At 34.6% G+C, this 24,204-nt stretch overlaps 1 protein-coding gene across 1 annotated transcript; it reads left to right on the top strand.

Annotated features, from left to right (window-relative positions):
* The first annotated feature begins 2,783 nt into the window (after nucleotides 1–2,783).
* Nucleotides 2,784–23,355, top strand: LOC117406752 (OX-2 membrane glycoprotein). The gene is made up of 7 exons (XM_034011038.3): nucleotides 2,784–2,889; nucleotides 6,319–6,385; nucleotides 7,469–7,795; nucleotides 9,775–10,101; nucleotides 11,490–11,765; nucleotides 14,176–14,281; nucleotides 21,269–23,355. The coding sequence occupies exons 1-6, from the start codon at nucleotides 2,878–2,880 to the stop codon at nucleotides 14,277–14,279; spliced, it is 1,113 nt and encodes a 370-aa protein (XP_033866929.3). The 5' UTR covers nucleotides 2,784–2,877; the 3' UTR covers nucleotides 14,280–14,281; nucleotides 21,269–23,355.
* Nucleotides 23,356–24,204: the final 849 nt, after the last annotated feature.

Genomic DNA, 24,204 nt, shown 5'->3' with positions numbered 1-24,204 from the left:
CATTTCTAGTTCAATTTCTAAGGTTTGACAAGAATATTAACCATGTTTGAAGCTATTATTACTAGATCACACTTCTAGGTTGTGGCAACATTAATATTCAGATAATGAACATTCTAAGCTTTTAGCACTTGTTTTCTAACAGGAGTGATATAAATACATGCAATTTACAAATTGAAGTACAGTATAGAGATGTGCATTTTACAGCTATAATGAAAACTTGCTAGCATACACAAAATTAAGAGCTCAATAACTTTCTTCAAAGACTTAAAAAGAAATAGCTTCGCTCATACTAAAATGTTACCCTCATAAAAATAAACAGTGATAAGCATTATCAGGACAGAGGAAATTCCAATGGTCAGTCCCATTTCCTTCTGTCTTACTCACATAATTGTACACTATGGACCAAGTTAAAATTAATGAGGGAGAACCATTTTAGGAATATTGAATACATTTTTTAAAACATATGTTGCCTGCCAATATTGTAGTTTTACTTTAAACTTGACCAATATACTGAAGATGACAAGCAAGCAACAAACAGGGGAAAATCAACATACACAATAATTCCATTGATGTTTTAAACGAGCCCACAGGATACAAAACGGTTTTTAAAATGCCCAAAACGAAAAGCCACACCAAGCCAGAAACAATCAAAATAAACATCCAAGAGAACACATCACAGCCGTTCACTGCAGTCCTTCCCAGCATGGAAAACGAAATAAGCATGTTGTGGGTGTGTTTTATTCCACAAATATACGATGTTCTTTACATGCCCTCTCGCATCTTCAGCCCAAACATGTGTTGCCCATTTTACTACTTTATTCTAGAAAAAAAAAACTTTGAAGGAATAAACAGGGCTTACTCTTTATTTTATTTAGTTTTTTAAAAGTAAAAAAAACTTCATTTCAGAAAAAATTATATATTATATCTATCTATCTATCTATCTATCTATCTATCTATCTATCTATCTATCTATCTATCTATCTATCTATCTATCTATATATATATATATATGTTTCACTATGCCAGGGGAAATAGCTACAATAAGTTGTAATGTGTGACAACAATTTAGTCACACATTACAGAAAGAGCATAAAGTTTAGAATACCGTAAAATGAGTTTTGATAAGCTATTGGTACATTTCCTATTTAGACAGGGGTTACTGAACAACCGAGCTATAGGGCACAGAAAAAAAAATGATAATGAATAAGTCGGGTGTCTATCAACTCATGACAAGTCTCTTTTTTTCCCAGGGGTGTTACAGTACGTACTTTTTTGTTGAACCAAATCAAAGAAATGCAACTTCAAACATCTCCAAAGCTTTATCAGAACAAGATAAAACAGAACCATTGTATCTATCTATAAGTGCCGTAGCATATCTGTTAAAGTGTGAATTTCTAATGTTAAAACACAATCTGTTAAGAACAGTTTATTGACTGACAGAAAGATGGGTTTGATTGTATCGTATATTTATTGAAACAAATGCAGCGCTATAGGTGCTCGTTGTGAAATGTAAATCAAACTAATACACCACTAGATGTCAGGTTTGGCTTTAAAAGTGGGAAAAAATATATTACACAAACTCTGTTTAAAACATTTGAAATCATTATATGTAAGATGGTTTAAGTTTAATGTTAACTTTCTAGTACCTATTTTAACACTTTAAAAGCAGTAATATCTAGAAGCAGCTTCTCCCTGTTACAAGCTATCACAAAGGCCAAGTCCATAGATGTGATAGCGACATTATAAGGAATACAATTATATTTCACTGTAAATAGCCATACAACTGATGAATTATATATAGTGATAATCATCTGAGAAGGGTCAGGTCTCCTCCAGAACATTTACCTGCAGACATGTAAACACCTTTCTGCCTGCTCGTGGTGGCCTTCTATATTAGTTTTTTTTTCTTTTTTTTAGTTCAGCAATGCTGTTAAAACGTAGGCTACTGTCAGTGTGATACATGTCAAATAGTCAAATAGTTGTGTTTTAGGCAGCTATGTACATGCTTCATGCCTAGGCTTCTGCGGGTACAAAAATGTGATCATAAAATAAGAATGTTGCTGTTTTTCTAAGCCCAAATACTCTTGAGCCAGAGTCTGTTAAAATGATCTAAATGTATAGACAATGTTTTTTTTTTTTTTTTCTTACAATGTTTACAATTTTACTGTAAAAATATTTTGGCTTAACTGCTCCATTTTTTATGTACGCTAATACTAACTAATGCACTCTAATGCTGCGCTGACTGCATTAAATCACTAATACTCGTGTGCATAACTTTCTCTCAAGGACATTAATAATAATAATAATAATAATAATAATAATAATAATAATAATAATACCACTTCATAGTATTTAAAAAAATCAATAAAAAAAAGGCGATTTACTTCTTTTGAATTTAGGCTGGGACCAAATCAAAACTTTGACAACCCGCTAATCGCACTTAACAAAACTGTGTTTAATAGCGTTTTCTTTTTATGAGTATAAGAAATAAAATACTTACAAAAAAGAAAACGCTATTAAATACAATTTTGTTAAGTACGATTAGCGGGTTGTCAAAGTTTTGATTGGTCTGAGCCTAAATAAAAAAAACAAAGTATATAGTGTTTGTTATCTGCAGGTATATTTGATATATTGATTAGTGTAATAATAATAATAATAATAATAATAATAATAATAATAATAATAATAATAATAATAATAATAATAACACCACACATTGTGAAATGACACGCTCATCACGATGCTGCTGTGCACTTAGTCAGCCTACTCACTGCATTCTAGGGGCGGGACATTTATACATCAATTCCAAAACATGGCTCTGTCCTGCTGTAAGGGTTTTGCTTTCTTAGCAGTCTTCACGTTTACAGAAAGCTGATCATGTTCACAAAGGTAAGCTCATTTTATCATGATATCATGTTTAGCTGGGTATAACAAGAAGACACGCACGATTAGAGAGACTGGAGAATGTATGCAGTTATTGCGACTATATCATATTTGAGACAATGCGCAGACGTGCATGTAACAGTTGTGATTTACATATATGTGGTCCACAGGAGGTGAATGTTTTCAAAAATAAAATGTTGCTTTAAAAAACAATGACATCGATAGAAAGTCCAGTTTACAGTGTAAGACCTTTCAGAGGCTGATGTCATGCACTGTGTCCAGCATTAGGCTCCAGCTGAGCGCCTTGGTTTCTATGTTCCTTATATCTGTACTATACTGTTTGATGTGTATGTATATTCACGATTTAGTATTCACGATTTAGTAACGTATCTTCTCGTAAAATCAATGTCGCTGTGTAGCTTTGCTTTCATCTTTAGCCCGCATCAGAGTACCTGTATGCTATTCAAAAAATAGGAAACATAACATGGTACCGTTATGCATGCAGTGACTGAATATACACCAGCTTTGGACTATGGCACATCCTGTGCTGAAATTGGATAATGGTCAGTGCTTTCTTTGGAGATTTCAGGTATCAACCAATGCTGACAGTGGGTGATTGCCTTGCTTGAGTTGGATGCAATTAGATGGTACTTTGTTACAAGTCTGCCACTTTATAATATATATGAATATCCCATTGAACACATACTTTTAATACAATTATCTAACCTTAATCAGGAAACTCAGGAATAACATTGTGCTGGTAAACCTTTGGTCTATGTGCAGGGGTCAAGAAAGGTCATGGTATCTATTGCAGGGCGTAAATGCCATGTTTACTTGTTGTGTTGTTAGCTGCCTTTAAGAAGGCTGGTTCATGGTGCCCAATGATACAAACATATTTAAAGTACTGGTTTGTGTTATTCCACAATGCAAACTCAAATAAAATTCTCAAAAGAGAGAACATATGTAATGTTGTATATTATGGTAAAACTGTGGAGTGTTGTGGTTAACTTTCTTATCAGTCCACTGATTTCTCATTGGGTTGTTGTTGCTGTGTTGTGAGGGATCAGATCAGCCTACCTGCTGGGGATCGATTGTAAACAATCCTACAGTGATGTGTCCTTTCCCATGCTAATAGTTTTTTTTTTTTTTTAATACTGGGACATATACTTGTCCAAGTTTATACAGTACAGTATGTGCTACACATTCAGAATTACTGGACTATATTATTGATGTGTTTCTATGTACAATGTTGTATGTACAAAGTTTAATTTTCTAGCATGAACCAAACTGTAGAAGCACAAAAGCCTCATTTAAAATGGTAGTCAAACAGGGTCCAGATGTACCCAACATTTTTACCTGACTATATTGATGATAGTTGGCCTATGAAAGCTGTGAATGTCTTTGTAATAAATGTCTCTAAAATTACTTTATACTTCCAAGTAGAGAGTAAAGGAAGTGTTGGATATCGAACACTGTCCTGGTAGCTGCAGTCGTTAGATCCGCCTCACACAGCAGCACCCCTTGATCATTTCACCAGCTGCAAGTAAGATTCATTTCTGCAGCTGACACCCCTGCTGAAAACTCCAGCAATTGCTGGTGAGCTGGTGATAAGTGAAGTGTGGGAATGGACTTAATTGTAACAAATATTTACTGACTTCTTATTGGGCTCAAAGCATGTATGTAAAATCACATACAAGATGTACAGAATATAGATTCATTTAGGCGTGTAGACAGCATGCATTTCCCTTTAGAACAGTAAAGACCAAGAATGGGACTGCCAAACACTGGTATTAATATATGACAGTTTCAGAACCTCCCCAGTACATAAAAAACAAAGGCAAATTGTATTATAAATGCATTTTTTTATTGCAGAAATGCACAAAAAAAGGAATTGCCATTGTTCTTTTGGAAATTCAATTCTACTGTTTAAGATCACTGGCAAGGCCCAGCTGCTTTTTCCTGTAAAGGAGCAATAAAAAAAGTGTATCACGGGGATAATAAAATCATTTATTAGATAATAGAGTCATTTATTAGGCAGTGTATTACTCCTTTATCTTCTAATTGCCGTGTACCATACATATTAAACATGTTATTTCTTGTATCAAAAAGAGTAAAATATGAGTTTACACATTCTTTTCTGGAAGGGTTCAATTTATTATTGACAATTTTGTTATTTGGATTCAATTCTAAAATAATAGTCATACCACAAGTGAAACTTTATGAATAAAGCTGATTAAAAAACATCAGCAGAGGTTTAAACCTATAAACAACACTGTCTAGACAGGAGTGCGGGTAAACACACCATAACTATTGCCTTAACTTGTTGGTATTCCAGTGGAAGGTAGGTCATTCCTGCTAATTGGTGTTCATGGGTGTAAATAATTGGTGTATATCAGTCAGTTTTAAATACTTTTGGCTCGGTTTAAAAACATTGAACACCATAACATTATTTACAACTAACTGGGGGGAAAAAAATGCTTCAGGATAGTTGGAGAAGTTGATGTAGAAACATATCTCATGAACTGCTCTCGAAAATTCTTAAAGAGTTTTCAGACTGTTCCTTGTGAAACATCTGCCATCTGAGCACTTACGGTCAGTCTTTTGACAAAGATTCACTGTCTTGCACATTGTTACTAAAGATGGCTTACAACAGGGAGATCCTGGTTTTATATTATACAGAATACATGTCAGGGATACCATTGGCATAATAAACCAATCAATATGTAAATCCTTGTTAATCAATGAAAAATTGTGGGAAACAAACAACTGCCAGGTGTTACACCAGCACAACAGCAGCTTGCAATGAGTCTCCTCCTGGCGGCTGTTGAGTTAATAATACCGACATGAAAATAAGACATTTACTTACCTCTTGACTACGCAGCTTGCTGTTTAGTTGAAAGCTAAGATGTTTGTCTTTGAACCATATGGTTTGCAGGTCGCATCCAGCCCCTGCCTTCCCATTCAGTTCAATAGGCTGAGATGCCAATTCATTACCTTGAAAATATTGTATATCTCTGTTAACGACATACAGGTGTGATCCAAAGAAAATGCACATAATTCCTGTATTTTGCATTGGTTATGCAGGCTGACACCTGGTTCCTATTTTAGTTCTACCATGTTTGTGGGAGACAAAAAAAAAAAAGGTCCTTACTTTGATAAAACCACAGCTTCTATATAAACATGTTTACCAGTACCTATTTTGTAAATTCTGTAAGTTTTGAAATTGTTACATTTGTACATTATTGAGCAGCTGGTTATTATGAGCAAGATATTACTCCACGAGTTAAATAAAGAAATCTATAAATACTTGAAAAAAACTGACAAAAAACTAATTTAACCACAGTCAGCTAAGAGTCACCATAAAATATGTTTTTAATAAATGTGGCTTTTCTGTTATGAGTTAATGTTACTTGATTGTCACTCTTTTCTTTCTAGCATAAAGGAACGCTTGGAGTTTCACACTACTTGATTGTGTCATTGATTTTGGTATCCCAGTTACAAGGTAAGTTAAAGTACAGGCTTACAGAGCACATTCCATATGAAACTGTTTCACAGTTTGAAAATATCTAGACACCTTCATACAGTATGTCTCGGAGAACATAACACACACAATTGCTGGTTGTTATAACAAGCTGTGATGAGTATATTTCATACTGTACAGGTATTAGAGAACTATAACAACATTCCATACCAGTGCATATTTTCCAGCAGACTGCATTACAGAGCAAAACATGAATAGCTAAACCCTCTTATCTTTCTGATCTTTCTAGGAAGCTTGTATTTTGTTAAGGTTCAATCTAGAACCGTTTTTATACTGGATAACGAACACGAGAGGAGTGCTGTATATATTAGAACCATTTGCTCTACTATTACCATAATTATGGTAAACAAATGTAATGCTTAATATTTATTACTCTTTATGTGTATAGACTCTCCCATAATTGTCATGCCATTTATTCATATACAGAATAGTGAATTATTTGCATTTTAGTCCATAGGGAAGCTAACTGAGTTACAGAAAAGTACTACAGTGTACAAAACTTAAAGAACAAAAATGAAAGTGCTCCATCCTGCAACCATGTTTCTTGTCTAGTACTGAGTTTTAGGTATTTGCAATATGGCAAATCACTATTACTTTATAAAAAACATAGCTTTGAATTTGATCGCTTTTAATCAGGTAAATTATAATTTATTTATTGTTTTGCAACACAAAGGCTGTAACAACATTCCATTGCAAAAGAATAACCAAACAATATTTTCTTTTAAGTTGCTATTTTTTTTAAAACAAACAGACATCTTTATCTATATAATCGTACTTTTACCTACAACTTCCCCTCCCCACAATTCCCCAATTTGCTTACCAAAACGAACCCACGATGTCTAGTGTGTTCATTTTTACAGGCCCTGGAGTACAGTGCAGTATCATTCTTGGAAAGTTGCAGAAAGAGAACGAATCTAAGGAATATATATATATATATATATAATGTTTACACATTTTTCATCAAGCTTTGTTGTGATTGAAATTGCATAACAATCGTCATGATTGGTGGTTATTTTAGAAGTGTTTTTACCAATACTGTTTCAGCTAAAGTGATAACACAGGGGAACATGACCGCAATCCTGGACCAACCTCTTACCATCAGATGTAATGTGACCATAGAAACTGGAACGGTAGTAAAACAGATCAGATGGCAGAAAAACCCAGACGAGAGCATTGCTTCAAACAACCAGAACAACAATGCAGTGGTCAGTGAAGAATATCGTGACCGAGTAAATATATCCCTCTACAGACCACAGACGAGTTCAATTACTTTCAACCATATAACAGTTACCGATGAGGGGTGCTACACGTGCTTATTTGATACCTACCCTGAAGGGGAGCATCATGAGCAGACATGCATCAGTATAACTGGTAAGTTTTGTTTTGATGATTAATTGTATTTTTGAGAGTCTTCACATTAATACACAAATTCAGGTACACTACAGTTTCGGTTTCATTTCGATCATTCAATAATGCAATTCCCAGAATTCTATAGGCCAGTGCATTAGGGTTCTATACCACAATACGAAACACATTACAGCACTGCCAGATAAATAACTTCTGTAATAAAGGAAGCTTTCACCTTATGTAAGGTTGTAGTGAGACAATTAAAGTGTATGTCAAGAACAGTGACAAATTATGCACAGTTGATTACTAGTGGAAGGAAGGAACTTAGCATCTTTTACAAGCAAGGTTATGACAGGAGACTAGATGCTGTACATTGTCTCAGCTACAGGCTCTGCTACAGCTGAAGTCTGAATCAAGGCCGAGTCGTGCGCTCTTGATTGCGCTACGGGTTCGCCTCATTTATTATTATTTCTTTTTTTTGTGTCATATACTTCCGGATTGTGAAAACTCCTGAGGTTTTGATATATTCATTACCTTTCATCAATATTCATTAGCTAAAAATGTCCTTAGCATTTCATCAAATCTGGACAAGAGGTTCTCTATATACTGTATATGCTTAACTCTAAAATGATGTACGAGATTATGATGCAGTATATAAATTGTGCTAAAAAAGGGCCACTGCAAATGTCATGACACGTAGACAAGCGCTTTATAGATATACAATTGATGCAAATACTTTGTGTACAAAACATACAGTACGACCCGTCCCACAATATGTCTCAGTGGGGATATGCAGCCTCAGCGGGGCATCATAATAAAAGAGAGAATTGCACTCTTTTGCGTTTTTCATAATTCCAAGATGAATTTGCTTTTATAGATGGCTGCCTGCTCATAATTGAACTATCTGCAGCCTGAGTTAGAGGACACTGCAAGGAGCATGATTGTTCCATCATATGCTTTTTTATATTTCCTTTTTTTCAACTAATGTAAGCAGACAACTTCAAACATTATTTACACAGGACAGCGTTTCCTGATCCCACGGTAAAAATGTTAACCCACCCTGACCTTACCCACACCTATCCGGATCACCGCCAAGGTGGCACAATGTTAGCAATGTGGGAATTTACAGGACACAGATTGGTAGGGCAGTTAAGTTAGATCATAGGGATCTTGGCCAAACTAAGTCATTTGTGCGTACTTTTTAAACAATCTCTGTATGTGTTGAGTATTATTATTATTATAATTTTTTTTGTTTAATTTTGGCTTTGCAAAACTCTGTTTCACTCGTTCTCATCAAAGAAGCAGATATGGTACTGAACAGCATTTGCTAAGTCAGTGGGAAGGCATGTTCTCAAAATGAGAACATTCACTACAACAAACTTCCATAGTGTTCTTCTCATCCAAGCTACTCGTCAGCTCTTCGTGCATTGTATTTGTTTTCATCTCTTTTCTATCAGATTCAAGCTCAGAATTACCAAGTGCGCACTGACTGTTCTACATTCTTTTATAAATATCTTGTGACATCACTGCTGCTTAGAGTGCAGTGTGAGCATGGTTTGAAATACTGCTTGGCTCCGGGTTTCAGTAGCTTATTAAAATCTGTTGCTTAAAAAGTTAACCACTGTATTTTTGCACAGTGTTTTCACTTTTACTATGCTTTTCCCATGGTTGTACTATGCCTTTACCACAGTTTACCCTGGTTTGCCATGCTTTAAATTTTTTTTTGCCATACGGCTTTACAATGCTTACCTGTGCTATACCATGCTTTCACTGTGCTTTATTACATTTTACTATGCTTTTACTATGGGTAACTTTATTAAGGGTAATTTCTAACAATAGTAAAATTGTTTTAAAAAAGCACTAACATCTCTTACAGTTCAAGCCAGTTTCTTCAATTCATTTAGTTCAGTAACAACACATGAAACTTCTGGTTGTATGAGGGTGGACCCCACTGACTTGGTATCTTTTTCCACCAGAAATTACCTTCATTGTTTATTTTGCAGTTCAGGTTAAGACTGAAGGAAATGTGACAGCAGAAGTGGGCCAGCCTGTTACCTTGAAGTGTTATTATGGGATACCCAAGAGTGTTCACCAGGTCAGGTGGAAAGTGTTGCAAAACAACAAACTTGAGGACCTGGCTTCATACAATATAAGATTTGGAGATGATATCAAAGATAAATTTAAAGATCGATTCAGTATTAATCCTGGACTAAGCAGCGCTGCTATTTCTATAAAAACAGTAACACTACGTGATGAAACATGTTACATCTGCGAATTTGATACCTTTCCTCATGGAGTGATGAACGGGAGTACATGCTTGACTGTATATGGTAAGCTGAGTATTTTATATATATATATATATATATATATATATATATATATATATATATAGTATCATGCAAATTTACAGAAGCTTCTTCCCCTCACAAAATGAAATTAAACCATACCTACAGTACCTGACAACATTCACGTTTAGATCATGGGACAAATGCTATGAAAGAGTGCTATATAATGATTTTAAAGGGGAAAGATAACTATGGCAACAAAAATCGAGGGAGTAAATTTAACTCAGATCAGTTCAATTTTCAAAGAGGTTTTAACTGCTATAATTATAATAAGATAAGTACCTTTGAATAATAGTCAGTACCTTTGTATTGAAGTAGTTTTCAACAGCAGGATTCAATGTTACAATCTTAAGGATCATAATCTATGGCTTTATGGATTGAGCTGCACGGAGAGTTTTGCTTGCTGCTGAGGTTTCAGTGGTTTCTCAGCGACAGCCTGAAGGTGTGTATATCCCACTATATACTGTGTTGTATCTGTAATTTATATATGTACAGTATAAACAGATCAACCTGTTTTTAGATTATGTCAAATTTCTGAGACTGTACTTTTGACAAATAATGAGTGCCCTTTCCCTGGCCGGCACTTTTTTTTTATATGGAGTTTCATTAGCCCTTGTGTTATTTGCTCTGAAGTTATGTAGTCTGTATTTCTTAACACGAGATCTGAAACAGGATTACAGGAGATAAGGAAGTGTATTGATGTCTTAGTTAGATGGTATTTCTTCAATATGTTCCTGGAATTTGATGAATTCTGACCCATGGAACGTTATTAATGGTACAAAGCTGGCACTGGCCTGCCCCCTCCAGACATTACACGATTGAAACGAACTGTATTTCCAAAATCTAGAAACGCACAATATATGACATTATAATCATAGAAAAGAAGGGTCCATTCTGGGTGTCAAAAGTCATTGTAAACATATGATAATATTACAGGATTTACACAACCCTTATCACAGGCCCCATGCCCCAAAGAACAGTTATTGTAAATATAGGAGCCACATCTGCTGTGCTTAGAATGATAATTCAAAACTGTACTAGGAAGTGTATACATTATAGCCTAAAAGACCAAATAAGAACAATCCTAGTTTTAAAAATGCTCCTGTCACGTATATACGATTGTAAGTCGCCCTGGATAAGGGCGTCTGCTAAGAAATAAATAATAATAATAATAATATAAAGTACAATATCTAGTATGTTAAGTATTACTATCATTTACATTATACATTTAATGTAACTATTTAACTGTCTGTCACACACTACACGGCGACACGATAACTGTCTTGTTTTAGTACCAATCTTTACCAAGATTTTATTTTATGATTCAACTTTCATTCATGTTTTTAAATTTATTTTCTTATTTCATATTGTAGTTTTGCCTAAACCAAAACTACACCTTAAACGTTTACAAGATGGAATCCAAGCCAACTGCACAGCCTCTGCTAAACCAGCACCTGATATTACATGGAATATTGCAGGAAGAAATAACACTGAAAACGTCACCACTACCAGTGAAATGCTTCCAACTGGGATCACATTGGTGGTTAGCAGCTTGTTTGTACAGACCAATGTTTCTGAAGATGATATCATTTGCATGGTCCGACACCCAGGTCTGGAGAGTCCGATCACAGTGTCTATGAGTGATCAAGGTGAGCGCTGTTATATATTTAAATGTGTCATGTTCACAGTCTGTCGATTCCAGTACTACAAATTAGTACTGCAGTAGCCTGGGTTCGATTTATAATTTTAGGTTTAAAACTAGCCACTTGAAAGTGATCAAACCCTCAGTACTCAATATCCAGCTGTGTGTAAGAGGGTCAGTGCGCTGAGGTACTGTTTTTCCTACTTAAAACCAGATTCAAGTATGCATTTATGATCATAAAAGTTCATGGTTCAAGTCACCAATCAAAGAACAGCTGCCTTGTATTATAATTAAATGTTCCTCAATTCCAGATGCAATAAAATGCAGTAAACTCCCTCCTCACCAGTTCACTGTTCCCTGCCAGTTGGTTGCTTACTGCACTCATACTTAAATCTTTGTGTACCATGCAAGTTCCGTAATGTTTACATTTTTTACTTTATGTTGGAAATAAAATTCCCAGGTTTTAGGCCGGACCAAATCAAAACTTTGACAACCCGCTAATCGCACTTAACAAAACTGTATTTAATAGCATTTTCTTTTTATGAGTAGAAGAAATAAGATACTTACAAACAAAAAGAAAACGCTATTAAATACAGTTTTGTTATAGTGCGATTAGCGGGTTGTCAAAATTTTGATTTGGTCCAGGCCTTAGTTTCACAAAACAAAGTCAAGTTTTTGTAATCATTGTAAAATCTTGTAAGACACACCTCAGATATAATTGCTGTTGACAAACACTCTAAGCATACATTGGCCACCCACTTGAACGGTATGTTAACTGGATGTTTGCTTTCTGTATGTTACAATAGCTGAGAATAGAACCTCCTTATACTCTCCCTCTTTGCAAACTGCCCTCTTTACACACCTGTATCACGTGTCTTTGGAACAAGTTAATCTGTATAATTTATGAGAAACACAGACTGCAAATAAACACAGTGATTTCTCCTACAAAGAGTTAACTGGAGTAACCTGCTACTCATCCATTCATAACATTATGTTACTTCTACTTTATGTTCCATCTGCATCTGCTTAAAATACATTCTATAAAAGTAAGAGGCAACATTCCAGGAGGGTGTTGAATGAGTAGACGTTAGAGGTATTGTAATGCACATGTGGAAACTGTGTGGTTCCATTGCTTACTTTATCGGAAAAAAAAAGCCAACCAGAGCACAGAGTTACATCAGTGCTTCCCCAGGATTGTCATTCTCAGGAATTTCACAGCAGACTTCCCATTCGGAACAATTGAATCTGTTTATGCATGTATTTATAAATACAAATGACAACTACATTATATAGTCTAGATATACACTACACACCTCCAAACCACTGAAATCTCAGCACTAAGCCGAAACTCCCTGTGTAGCTCAATCAATAAAGCTTGTTTCTTTATAATTTAAAGTCTGATAATGTAGACAAATGTAGAAAACAGACACCAATAAAAAAATTGAAATGTACAGTGGTGAATTCATTTAATACAGTTTGAATATCTTTACTGCTTTTGCAGATTGATTATGAAGGAATTCATAGGCTTCAGTGTCTCAAGAAATATTAAGGAAACCGTCTGTAGGCCATGTTTTCTTACAATTATATAAAGCAAATCACTTAAAAAAAGATTACTGAACAATCTCCAAATGACCTGCAGATGAACCACCAAATACATTTTGCTGTCCCATCTCGTATTTTGTAACCATGCAAAACCACCACTACTCTGTAATGAGCCCAATGTTTTTGAAATGCTTCAATGTGTCTAAGAATACCAGTGGCTGGTGTTTTTATGAATGTTGGCCAAAGTTATTTTAGTCCCTTAATAATATGTTCCTCTGGGAAATTATAGTAAACCACATACAGTGTTCAGCACACATGTAAACAAAACACATACTGTATATATAGGGTTGAAAGGAGATATAACTGCTGAAGAAGGGCTTTTTTTAATCATTTAAACCTCTTGTGTACACTACATAGAGAGAGAGAGAGAGAGAGAGAGAGAGAGAGAGAGAGAGAGAGAGAGAGAGAGAGAGAGAGAGAGAGAGAGAGAGAGAGAGAGAGAGAGAGAGAGAGAGAGAGAGAGGTGTGTGTCATGGTAAAATTCTGAATATTGGCATCTCTTAAGATTTATTGGTAAATGTCCAAAATAAACATGAACGGTTTACTTCGGACATTTACCAGTAAATCTCAAGAATAAGCAAGTGCTTTTAACAATAAGCTTCCGAAAAGCAATATATTTCTTCATAATTCCAGACATTTACCACCTTACGTGGTAAATGTTGACAGTTACCGGTGAAATGTAAATTTTTTCCAGATTCTGACTTTTACCGTAATATATATGCAAATAAAAACTATTACTGAAAAGACTACTGTGTAATAGGTGTACTTTCAGAAAGAGCGATGTCAGAAACAACATGCTTTTGTTTTTGTTACAGGAGCAGGTGGCAGGAATATTCTCATAGCCGTGATGGTTTGCACAGCATTACTAGTCTTCTGTTTGTGTGTATGTTTGTGGAGATGTCTAGTACATAAGGACTGATGGTAAGTCCCGTTTTAACTTCTAATAATAGTAAATAATCATAACTTTAAACTGATTTATAATAAAACAGTGTTTACTAACAGAAAGACACTGTGTGTGATCAGTGTTACAGTATGGGACTGGTACTGTAACTACAGCAGAACTGAACAGCACCTTGTGGACTCAGACTAAAGCTCAGTGTCTGAGAAAAGGCAATAGGCTTCAGCTTGAATTATAACATACTGTACAGCTAAATATTTTTTTAGTGTCACCTAATACTACTTACTACTAAACAGAATAATACAGTATTGGGTTATAAAATGTGCCACATACCAGCACAACTAAGCCTATTTCCCCAGTTCAGTGATATCAAATTGAGAGATGAAATATTGTTTGATGGTCGAACAACACATTTTACATACACATTTTATTTGTTTTCCATGGCTTATTAATGAATGTAATAGAAAATGTCCATACTGTGATGCTTACTTAGGTGTTTTTTATATGCTGATTTTTTTTCCTCAATGTTATTACATGTAGATTTCTATGAAGTAATTATATGGTCCATGTATACAGCTCTGGCCAAATGTTTTGCATCACCTATAATTTTAGGATTAAGACATAATACAAAATAAATTATATATATATATATATATATATATATATATATATATATATATATATATATATAATTTAGATATTTTATTTAATATCATGTAATCAAAGAAACTACAGAATTATACTGCAAACGTCTACCAGAAGCCATAATAGTAGTACAGTATTTCATGTTGGATTTCAAAATGTCACATTTGACCATTGTCAGTTGTACGTTAAGTATATGGAAAATTACAAAGTGGTATGTCATTTAATATGGTAATGTAACATTATTCAGCAGATTTCATTCGACTTTATGAAGCAAAATGAGTTAATTCTATAGGGTGATGCAAAACTTTTGGCCATAGCTGTACATAATAGCCTAAAATCATGAACAGACAGAGGATCAAAAGGTATTGCATTTAGACCTCTAGTTTCTTGATTCTATCTTAGTATAATTTAAATTCAAGATATTAGTAGTAAAGTTTATTTTCCATTATTAGTAACCACCTTCTAACCTGCTCCGTTTTCTTCCCTATGCATTAAGCAATGTCTTTGCCAGTGTTGTGTGAAGCCCTGTTATTACGTATTCTGTCCCTTGCTGGTGAGAGGAAGTTAAACTGCTTTGTTCAATGGTTAAGATGTTTGCTTGAGGAGTGTGCGGTGGCCAGATTGCACCCAACCTCTGCCCTGTTAAACCAAGAACAAACCAGCATCTCTGTTTTAAAGAAGAGTCACCCCCAGGCCTAAATGGACATACAGCTGCAGCTGAGGTGGCAGAGAGGATAGGGATGAGAAAGAACTCCAGATTCAAGCCCTGATACAAAAGACAAACAAATGATAAGCAGTGGCCACCCTTTTTTCTTAGTTTCTCAAATACAGCACAACACAAGTCATTGCATAGAACTGGAATAGAAATATAGTTAAAAATAACTACACTGTGAGGAACACTTTATGGGAAACAGCTCAGCACTAAAGTACTGACTTCCACCTCACCAGGAAAAGAGAATGCAAGTCCCTGGATAACAGGACACAGAAGCAAACACTACCAGAAGCAGGAAAAAGAGTAGTAACCTCCTCCCATTCTAAATAGACGACTTGTTACTTTGGAGTTGTCTGTCTCTGAAGAGGGGAAATGAGGACTAGGCCAAATAAAATGTTGTTTACTAACATTAAGACACTTTGACTGATCCAACTGTGTTACATGGCTGGTATTGTAACTACAGGAGAACTGAAAAGCTGCTTCTGTGCTCAAGCACAGTATCTGAGTAGAGATAACAAGCATCACAGGAAAACTGTACAAGCAATGTAGTTATTGTTAAACAAGGAAAAAAACAACAATAATAATAATTAAATGAAACATGCATGCACGGCTGAAATAATAATAATGATACACTTACAGGAGTCATATGTTTAAGGTTTGTTAGGGCACTCCAAAACCTGCTTAATACTGTATATTAGGCTGCAACCATTTTTGTTAAAACCATCACAGATGTAAACTAACAAGATACAGTGTGTTTCTGGCCAAAACATCTTCTCTCTACACAACACTTTCAACGAAAACACATTTTTGTAACATTATTGAGCAAGGCTGTCAAAAGTGTGTATAGTTTAATGTGAGCTTGTTGCTATTGATCATATAGTTAGAAGCTGCAAAGCAGGGTAATGTTGGGGGACATCTGATGCACATTTATTTGCTGACCTAGAAAGAATGCCTGGGAAAATGTAGGTGGCATTGGTCCAATATAATCTGTATGTAATAACACAATCTAACAAAATACCTCATTCCAATACACAGTGGGACAAAGTGTTGGATACTTGATATCCTATTGTCAGGGTTAAGGTCAGGTTATTAGTTTATTGATGTGCAATTTCTGAATTTTTGAAACATCACCTTGGAATATATTTTTTTTCTTTTGTTAAAATATTTTTAAAGCACAATTAGTTTTAATTCGTTTTGTCTTTGCATCTGTGGATAATAATGGGATATATTTGATAGGCGGGGCTGTACTACAGAGCAGCCATGAAAACAGTTCTGTTGATGTGATTATTTCTTGTGTTTATTTTTCTTGAGTAAGTGCTCGCTTTTACTTCCAGGAAATACCATATTTGCATAATTGTAATAAGAAGCAGTCAACATGATTGCAAACAGAATAAAAACGTAAGGTGACAGTAACAATGAAATTGAATTAATTTATCTTGAGACTTGCGTTTGTCTGCTTGTCTCGATTTTAAGAACAAAAAAAACTGGAGTTTGTTTTCTAGGATTAAATGTATTGTGTAACAGTTTTTTTGTTTTTTTTTTTAATATTTTTTGTTTCTTTACTGGTAAGGCACTGTGAAGATATGGAGATGTGTACTCAAGGTTAAAAAAGGCTAACAGGAAATGCTGCAAGTAACCATTTCCTTTACAGCTTCTCAATAGAATGTGACAGGCACATGAATTTATTGTCCCACAGAAATTCTTAAGAACAGTTTTAATACAGAGGTAGATACAATACATGGACCCTGAGATTTTCTTTTTCCTGGTGAAAAAATAATAGAAAAAATGCAGATGAACTTAATTTTAATATTAATGAATAATTTCCAACTGTGATAATGAAGCCTGAAGGCTACCAGACCACATATGGAATTCTAATCAAACCGCATTACTCATAGAATATTGACGAAATGTTTGTATTTATTACAGTAGCAACTGAAACTAGTGCTGCATAAAATAAAATTAAAAAGAAAGATTTTAAATATAACACAGACATTTTCTAAAAGCAATTAAACCCGAAGAAGAGCTTCCTTCTTGTAATGTTAAATGCCAGGTTTATAAATAATGACTCCACTGCACAATCCCAGCTGAAACTAAATTCACTTTCCCATGACTACATCACAGTTGATTAGTAGCCATGGGATTGTGACTTTGCCAAGAAAGTGATTTTGCCCAAACAAACGGGCCTGTCCTGTATATGATTATGTACATTTAAAAGGAAATTAGCACAAAGGTGATATTTCCCAAAGAGAAATAAAATTTTAAAAAAAAAAACCTTGCAAGGAGAGACCAGTGGTGTCTCACCAGTAGAATGCGGTATAGGATAATCAGCAAGTTTGTTTTCATATTTTTATAGCAGTCAGTAAAGTATATTGCTGTGTGAAAATGTATCATATATTTCTGCTCATTGTAATAGTATTTTATTTAAGAAGACATATGGTTCACTATGTTTAGCTGAAAACACTTTTAGTTTAGGAGAGGCACATGTGTGCGAGAAGACCTTTAAACCAACTGCATTCTTGAACTGCACTGCTGCATGCTCTTCATTACTTAAAGTCTCTGTATCGGGTCTGAGACAAACTTAGAGTAAAACTAAAGCATTTCTGCTGCACACACAGCAAATACCACAATAAAATCAGGCTACATCTGCAATCAATCTGGGCATTTCAACTGGAAACAATTCTACCTATTAAAATACAGTGTGACAAGGGCCGTCAGAAATGGTTTGATTTGATATGATTTTAGGGATCATATTGTGAATCCCTAAACATTAATATACTGTATATACAACATGTATTTATTAACCCTATAGTGGCAAACACTTAATGCTTAAGGTTTCACGTTTTTACGGTTAGTCTGCTTGTTAGTCTGCTAGTTAACCAGTGTGTTTTGTATTTCAACCAGAGAATTAAATTAAGAAAAAAGACTGACAGAGGAAGTTTCAGGCAAGAACCAGTCAGACAGACAACATGCCAAGAAAAGCAGTGACAGTATTTCTCATAGAATTACCAGCAATTTGTTCAAAGAGATAAAGTTTTATTTTAGAGAGTATTGTTGCCAGCTTATCTGTCAGACTTCCCTACTTTTGATCATGTCAGATAATGATGCATAATGGTGACCTTTAAAAGCCAATGAGTCTACTATTAATCTTGTTATTTTAACACTGTATGCATCAAGCCAATTAGATTACTCACTTCACTTACATTCACTATTTTTACATTCTTACACAAATCAATAAAAAAAAAAAAAAAAACTGTGCCCAGTTAAAAAAAAGTACAATTTATTCAGATTTTTTTTTTTTTTTTAGCTATAATATTCATGGTACTGATGCTAAGCTTTTGGACCTATTGGGGTCCACATTATGTCAGTGATCTAAGTACTGTCACCCTTTATTGTAACTGTATTATTTGTGCTTGTGTGTTCCCCCTGTGGAGATTTATTGACATCCTTATTATTAATGCCACCAAATACAATAACAATACAGTGCATTTAGTCTAGTTATATTCTTTGTGGGGATATGTGTACTAAGATTCCTTGTTTAGGAAAATATACTGTATAACCAGACTTAGTTACCACTAGTATAAACACATATAAAGGCCGGAGTTAGTCTCATAGACACTCTGTCATTTCCAAACTGGTTCAAGCGCTACAGTGGTTTTCATTGAAACAAACCGTTTGTATCAGGCTTGTTTATTATTTATGGCTTGTGTTGTTCTTGTTGCCACAATATCAACCCAATGTATTGATGTTTATTTCAACAGTAAAATTGCAGTCTATTCTGAGAGGTTTTGTGCTTTAGAATTCACTTTTTATACTCCCTTATGAAATACATAGAGCAGACAGACAAAATCCAGCAGGTTTTAGAGGTAGCACTTAAAGTGTCAATTTCTGAAGAATGTAAGTTGTTGATCAGTTTAGCAAGTTAAGTTGTTCAGTTAAACCAGGAGTGTTCAGCTGTGGCCCATGAGCTGCAGGGGGTTCTGGTTTTTGTTCCAAATTACCTCTAAATTACTTAATTGAACAAATTACTACTTAAATTGGAAAAATACTACTTAACTAGTTACAATTAATTTGTTCCAAGTCTTTAGAAATTGATGATTAAGGGTTACCTATAAAACCTGCTGGATTGTAGCTCTCCAGGACCAGGGTTGACCACTCCTGACATACAGGCTTCTGCTTGGAATGTTGTGTTGTATCATTTGCCAAGAATGATGAAGACTCACCAAATACTGTAACTTATATTAAGTCATTCCGCATCATGAGTACAGTATAATATTGCAGTCAGTAACCTATTTCTACCACATTCAATTCTGTTTTTCTTAAAGTGGATTATTGTATTATTGTGTACTACTATTGCTATTGCATGCTACTTTGTGGTATACCTAAGCCTTGTGTTGTCCACAGGGAATCATTTTCAGGCTGTGTTGCTGATTTGTTAAATTCCATGTTCGTAAATCAAAAGAAAGGATAATCTGTTTTGATAGCATTTCATTTTTTCTATGGTATGTACCGGTAGTTATTTATTGTGAAATGATTTATTGTGATTTAAATTGAAACAGTATTTCCGCATAGTATAAAGGAGTTTTATGCAATGGATTTAACGTCATCTTGTGTGGTAGAAATATTTTACTTACTTACTTAACCTACACACTGTTGCAGCTTAGTATCAATATTTAGGGGTATAGAAACTCATTGTGTGTCAATCATGATGTTAACTTACAATATATATTGTATTGTGTTACATAACCACATTCACTCCAGAGCCACTTGAGAGATTAACACATTTGATTTATTATGCACACAACATATATTGTAATACAATTGAAAAGGAATGAATGAATAATATGTAAACAAATACAAAGTAGACAAAAGACGATGTATATTTTGCTATTGTTCTTGGAGGTTCATACAATGTAGAGACTCAAAGAAAAGGTGAGTGCTGGTGCCAAGACAAAATAGTTTTTTTATTGCTTTCTGATAAGAACCATTAAAAAGTAACAACCATTTCTGCTAAGATAAATTTAAAAAATGAAATCAAGCTGGTATGTAGATAAATTCAGCAGGGTGTTCCTGTTGCATTGTTTTTACAATGTTCGTGATATTTTCATTAGTTTGTGTCTTTTAAGTCCTGGATTGATGCAGATGCAATGAAAATGCCTGATAGCAGCAAAAGTGATTCATTGTCCCTGAGAAATGTGTGTTTTGGAAGAGAACAAAATCGCAGACAGACCAGTGTCAATGTGCTAGGGACTTGTGATTAAGGTTAAAGGGCTAAAGTTAAGACCATGAAATATTTAATGTTTGTTGAGATTTGTAATCCAGTGTTCCCATTGGAGGCCCCTTATTGGGGCTATTCATGGTGATCAGCATATCCATCAAAGTTAGTATCATTGAGAGGTAACTGAGACAGAACGGGCATGGATTAATAGCATAACGGCAGCAGTGTTGGAAATGTAGTCATACATGCTGTGGTTTTTCAGTGGCTCAGATAATATAATAAAAAATACATGTACCATACAATGAGGTATTTTGTTACATTAGTTCAATGTTGTCAGATGCTGGGATTATTTTTAACCACCATAACAATAACGTTCTAGAGAAGGCAAGAGAAGGTGTTGTTACAGTGACTAATTCAATTCAAATGTTTCTTTTGCAGACTGATGGATGATTACTGAAGGCAGCTACAAAAGGAAATACACTACTGCTGGCACATAGAAGGAAAAAAATATGTCACCCATATGTCACATATTTCTGGATAATTACAGTTGGTCATATTCAGTTAATTCAGTCCCAGATATGGGACTATCTCATATATAAAACAGAAATTTCTCATTATATATCACTTTGTTTGTAAAATTCTGCCTATATATAATCTAAATACACTACTAGAAATAAGCCATGTGGTGGTGCCCAGTGTGTGATTTTAGGGTTAGAAATTGCAGTAACAAAAAGTATAATATTTAAGCATTTTGGGACTGCCCCAACCAGGTTAACCTTTCCATACTACTAGTACTTCATATTTTGGCCGCATACATTTCCAGTTCCAATTACTGATTGTTCTAATACCACAAGTATTTATTCTAGATCCTTCACAACAGTAACATTAAGGAAGGTTTCTTTAGTTTCTCACTAAGTACTAGTGGACCTTACACAATCTTACACAATCTTAGTTGTTCTGGCTTGGTGTTTGTCTTTTATTCACAGGTTCTTGGAATCCATTGTAATAAACCCATGGTAACATGTTATCAACATTATGCAAGAAAACAAACAAATTAAATAATGTATAATTATCTTTTACGGCAATACAGTAAATAGTATATTATATCTGAAGTTGGTGGGTCAGGTTTTTTTTTTTTCATTACTTTTTTGGATTTGTTGTCTTGTTCAGTTAACAAACACAGACATTTGCATGACAAAAATGTGAAGCTTGTGTTTTAACTGAAATAATTATATTACCAGAGTATTTTGGATATTATAAACTCAAGACTCACTTGTTTAGACTGCACTTGTAGATCTCTTGATCTACCCATATGCACTGGACTTGAGCACCACATTACTGGATCCTCAGCTGATGCACTATCCTTGCACTATTGCACTACTAATATGTAATTGTAGATATAACTTGTTGTAATCCTAACTTGTTGCATCCTAGTTCATATTGTATTTTAGTAGTATCATTTGCACTTACTGTAAACTATACTGTATTTAGTGGGGCTTGCAAAGCAAGAGTCCCCACTTTAAATCTTCGACATACTTCTTCTTCTTCTTATTTTTTGGCACGCTACTCCTCTTACACCATTTAAGCTACAAACGCCGTTCAAACTTTACAATGTGTAGACCAGTCTGGAATAGTGTGCTTGTATACAACTTTCTGATATATATTATACTTTTTAAACTATTAAGCTTTTTGTCCTTTTTTGTCCATCTTCATTCACTTTGATGGAATTTTTTTCAACATTCTAAAGCTCCCCTTTGTTTAAAAACTCCCAGACTTCCAACATTCTGTTTACTGTCAATGATGTAACTTTTGACACAAATCAGCTACTTTGACCACTTTCCCAACAAGCAAGACAAAAAGTTATATGGAATCTTCCTCTACTTCTCAGCTATTTGAATATGAAATCAAAACAGGAATGGCGTCTACCAATCAAGAGGTACAGCTGTAACCGCATCAGCTTCTTTCAGTAGGCTACTTCCCACTGTTGAATTAACTGTCATAGAACTTTGAGAAATTTCAAATTCTAGCACATTCTAAGCATGAGACAATTATTAAACAATGTGACTTTTGACACAAATCAGCTACTTTGACCACTTTCCCAATAAAGCAAGCCCCACAACTTTACTTGTAAAGTTATCATCTAGTTAAATATTAATCTTGCATTGTGGCCCTTTACTGCCCTGTAACACCTATACTGCCCTGTAACACCTATACTGCCCTGTAACACCTATACTGCCCTGTAACAACTATACTGCCCTGTGTTCATAAATGTGCTATTTCTACCAACACGTTTTAACAGAGTTTGGAATAATAATAAATCAAAGATATCACTGTGAGTCCAGTTTACAGGAACTGGATTTTGGCCCAAGAATCTTTTTTCTTTTCCCTTCATTTTTACAAAACCCATTCTCGACTCTGTTCCTATGAATAATAATAATAATAATAAAAAAATCGGTCTATACGCTTTCAATAGGCTTCCCTTATAAAAACAAACAAAACACTAACACTTACTACACTACACTATATGCATTCTGAACAAAACATTTTACATGTACAAAAACAGCCAAGTCGGAAAAGGGGATCAGAACCCTATCAAAATGTAATTCTATAAAAAGGCCAACTTACAAACAACTGTACAAAGCTGTAGTTTCAATAAAAAATGCATTTTGGACAAACTTGATCCCCCCCCCACACTGTATGCTGTTAGACATTTCAAAGGGTGCAAGAGCCAGTTTACAGAAGAGATAAAGTATCTCATATATATATATATATATATATATATATATATATATATATATATATATATATATATATATATATAAATTGTAATTGTAATTCTTTGCAGCCTCCTTCAGATCTGTTCAAGATGTTTCAGTTCTCGTATTGTTTTCAATGGGGGTGTTCACATAAGACAGGTTTCAGACAGCTTCCCTTTAGTGGCTTATTTCTCTGATTTTTTTTTTGTTTTTTGTTTCACGTTACACCACAGGAACTTGGCACATTGGACTTGCATCTAAAAGGTTTATTAATTAGGTTTGGTTTTAACTACATAAAACACACATGCAGGCCATTAAAGAGGTTTTTTATTCTGAGCCAATTTTATGTACCAGTAGCAGTAAAGTTTTACTGGAAATTGGAAGCTCACAGGTAGATAACAGAAAGCTTGGCACATCAATTCAGATGCAGTGTTGTACACACATCATGTTCATGGACAGTGTAGGGTTTATCAAATTAAATAAATAGAAAAACAAAATACTGTTCTCAGCTAAGATTTTCATAATGGTGAATATTTACAAACCCATAAGTGGTTGTCATGGAAAATCACGGACAAGAAAGAAGAAGTGCAAGAGAAACTGGAAGTTTGGGCAACTCAG

This window comes from Acipenser ruthenus, chromosome 8, assembly GCF_902713425.1.
Source record: "Acipenser ruthenus chromosome 8, fAciRut3.2 maternal haplotype, whole genome shotgun sequence".
Taxonomy (NCBI): Eukaryota; Metazoa; Chordata; class Actinopteri; order Acipenseriformes; family Acipenseridae; genus Acipenser; species Acipenser ruthenus.
Note: the sequence above shows the minus strand (reverse complement) of the source record. Positions and strands in the feature narration are given on the sequence as shown.

Coding starts and splice junctions, on each gene's coding strand:
- LOC117406752 (XM_034011038.3), top strand. Junction 6,386..7,468: donor TTTGGTATCCCAGTTACAAG/GTAAGTTAAAGT, acceptor ATACTGTTTCAG/CTAAAGTGATAACACAGGGG. Junction 11,766..14,175: donor AGTGTCTATGAGTGATCAAG/GTGAGCGCTGTT, acceptor TTTTTGTTACAG/GAGCAGGTGGCAGGAATATT.